This window comes from Physella acuta, unplaced genomic scaffold, assembly GCF_028476545.2.
Source record: "Physella acuta isolate Inbredline_101_S28 unplaced genomic scaffold, ASM2847654v3 ptg002114l, whole genome shotgun sequence".
NCBI lineage: Eukaryota > Metazoa > Mollusca > Gastropoda > Physidae > Physella > Physella acuta.
In genome coordinates, this window is record NW_026733615.1 from 103803 (window position 1) to 107546 (window position 3744).

Below are 3744 nucleotides of genomic sequence, written 5' to 3' on the forward strand. Positions count from 1 at the left end.
TATATATATATATATATATATATATATATATATATATATATATATATATATATATATAGGTGTGTATAGCAGAAAGATAATATTCATAAAATCGAAAAAAAATGAAAGTAAATAACAGCTATTTTTATTTAAATTTATTTAACGTACATTAAAAATAAATAATACACCATTGTTTTTTTTTAATTGAATAAACAAAACGACTATTATTACAGTTATAGATTAGTTCATTCTAATGTAATAGCCATACATCTAACATGTTTATAATTAATTATTTTTTTGTTGGTACAATGAAATTCAGTTTTAATTTGATGCTATTTTTAATGAAAGATTTGAACTGCCCAGCCAAAGAAATATACAGCAAACATTATTTAAACTTGTGTTAAGTGGTTCTACTCTACCAATCTTGTTCTTAGATTTTCCTTCAGCTCATAGTCTAATAAATTTCCTCTGGAAACAACAATGTTATCCTCCAAAACAACTCTCGACAGTTCGGCTGGCAGACGGTGACGTAACTGGTGCTCAACAAGAACGACAATCCTTTTAGGGTTAGCAGACGTCAAAGCAGATGTGGCTGCTCTACAGATGAACAAGAACCAGCGGTCACGTGACAAAAACGTTTCGTTGACAACCAGAAGAACGCGCCAACTTCTGTCAATAGCCTGCACAGTGGCAGAGGCCAGGTCAGTTGAAGGTGAGAGGTCACGGTCACGAATAAAGGTCGTTAACCCCAGCGTGTCCTCGATAAACTGCATGAGGTCATGACAAGCGAACTGGTAATCTCTATCAGCATAACCAATGAAGACACCAATCTCGTAGTTGGAAGGTTTCTTTAGAAAGGTTTCACTAAACGAATTCAGCAGTCCAGAAATGATGTACGTTTTATATTTGGTAACAAAAAAACACAGCAAAAACCCAATGAACATTAAACAGAACATTATAATAGAAAACCAAAGAAAAGACTCTCCCGTACATTGTCGCCAATATGCTCCAAGATCTGTTATGATTTCTGTATATCTAGAAACCCCGTCAGTGTCAATACAAGAATAGTTTCTATCCAGATCCATATTTACAATTGTCAGCTTCATCCACAGAAGGAATTGGATGTCATGGCAGCCACAGGATAAAATGTTCCCTTCTAAATACAAATTAAACCCCTTGTTGTCTGTAGCCAGCTTTTCTAAACTGTATCTCACATCAGCTGTAAGAGTGATCAGGTCGTTGAACCTCAGATCCAAAACCCTCAAGTTTGGGGTGTATTGTAGGTTGAACGGAATTTGTCGAAATCTATTCCCAGCAAGAAACAACTCTTTTAGATTTCTATTATACAAAAACGTCTTTGAGCTCAATGAGTTTAAAGAGTTGAACGACAGTTCAAGTTGTTGAAGGTTTGTGAGTTTTTGAAACAGCCTGTCTCCGAAGTTTGACATAAAATCATTTGGTAACTGATTTCTAGACAAGTCCAACGCTTCTAGACCTGGCATCGTGTCAAAAAAGGAATAGCTTAAAACGTTAAATTTAGATATTCTAATTTCTCTAGGCCAGAAAAAGTTAGACTTTCAATTATGTTGCTAGACAAGTCGAGCCGACGAAGGTAACCTAGGTCGACAAAGATCGCAGGAACAGAGGTCAAAAAGTTGTTGCCTAATAAAATGGTGGTCGTATTTTTGGGAAACCAGGAAACGTCAACTCTGCCAAGATTACGACCTTGACAGTCTACCACAGCGCCATTTTGTCGTGTTGTATATTTTGTAGTGTAGTTCTAGTCCGTTTAGTTTTAGCACGACGCTAAGGACAAGAAATCTTTGATTCAAGCTACATATAACATCAATGTTTTTTTTTTTTAAATTCTATTTACTAGTGGTTGCGTCTATCATTACAAATTTTGAACCACCTTATAACGCATATCTTTATTTGATAAAACTATGCACAGAATAGCACACTACAGCTCAGCAAACTGAAACATCAAGTTTGTAAACCTACATGCTCAGTGACCTTATCGAATTTTAAAATATCTTTTCAGTTTAAAAAAATATTTGCCCCTTCGATGAATACTTAAGACGGTCAGAAAAGAAGAAAAACTGATCCACTAAGTAATGCTGCGATACTTAAGTTACTTCATTGCTTAATTTTGTAGCTGTGAGATTTAAGACACGGGGAAAGTCCTTGTTTATATATATATATATATATATATATATATATATATATATATATATATATATATATATATATATATATATATATATATATTATATATATATATATATATATATATATATATATATATATATGTGTGTGTGTGTGTGTGTGCTAGCCTCGACCGACTTTTAAAAATAATTTTGAAAATAGATGTACGGGTCTTATTTATTTGCTGTACACTTTTACATGGCATGGGTTTTCCCATTTCTAATTGTTCTGTTTATGATGAAAATGAGAATAAGAACAAGTTAAAGCTTATTTAATGAGTTAAACTTTAGAGCTATGTTTAAGTTAAATCCAGGTTTAGGGCTAGTTTTATTACTTCTCAGACAGAGGCTATGTTTAATGAGTTTAGTTTAAAGCTTTCAGGTAATGCTTGATTTAGCGTTAGGTTTAGGTACGTTTCAAGATTTATAAATGCTGTGTCTAAGTAACTGTAGAAAATCCCCTAACTACGTGATGTGCTATACTTCTGGTAAAGTATTCAAGGACGTTAATTTGTTATTATAATTGGAATTTCCTTATGTCAGTCAGTTACTAAAATAATCAGGCGTGGTTATTCAAAAGGTGGAGATTATCATAACTGTGAATAGTGTTTGCCATGGGAAAGTTGTACACATCCTGTTTCATGTATAAGGAGACACATCATGTGTCATGTATAATGTGGCACACCCTGATTCTTGTATAGTGGAGACCTACATCCTGTGTTATTTGAAGGTGGGGATTTTTAAGTGGGAATCTCCCAGTTTTGAAGGTATATGAATTGATGATGAAATATCCATACAAGACAGACCAACAAGAGACAGAAAAGATTTTGAGAGTTCAAGTTCAAAATACAATGTTCTTTATTAAAATTAATAATCAGCTTCCTACCTAACCTAACTAATCCATTCTTTACTGTATACTGTTTACTACTACTACTACTAACTACACACTCCCATGACCAATCCTAACACTATATAACTGTTCTCTACATAACTACGTCTGCTCCCTAATACAACCTAACACATTCTGCTCTCCTCGCTAGCTAATTATCAACTCCTAACTAACTACATTTCTCGACCGTCTCTGACCGCTTCCTAACACCTTCTGTGCTAATCTACTACTAGCCCACGCCTCAGTGGTCAGCTGACCGTCCCACGTGACCGGTCAGCTCCTGTACGTCCATTGGTCTCCACCCAGCTAGCTATAGTCTGTTTATCTACTTGACTTAAACTAGCGTCATCACAGTTATGTATAGTGGAGATACACATTGACTCTTGTATAGTGGAGACACATCTTGACTTTTGTATATTTGAGATACATCATGTGCCATGTATAAGGAGACAATCATGAGTATAGTTTAATGGAGACACATTAAATCTTGTATTGTGGAGGCACACACTGTGTCATTCATTGGGAGACAAATTATGTGTCATGTATAATGGAGACAGATATTGACTCTTGTATAGTGGAGACATCCTCACTCTTGTATAGGGGGTTACAATTTGACTTTTGTATATTGGAGACTCATCCTTTTTCATGTATAGAGAAACATATTGTGTGTAT

The 3744-nt window shown here is 34.6% G+C and overlaps 1 protein-coding gene across 1 annotated transcript; it reads right to left on the reverse strand.

Annotated features, from left to right (window-relative positions):
- Positions 1-389: 389 nt before the first annotated feature.
- LOC131932222 (toll-like receptor 4) lies at positions 390-1481 on the reverse strand. The gene has a single exon (XM_059289093.1). The coding sequence runs from the start codon at positions 1479-1481 to the stop codon at positions 390-392; it is 1092 nt and encodes a 363-aa protein (XP_059145076.1).
- Between the last annotated feature and the right edge of the window lie 2263 nt (positions 1482-3744).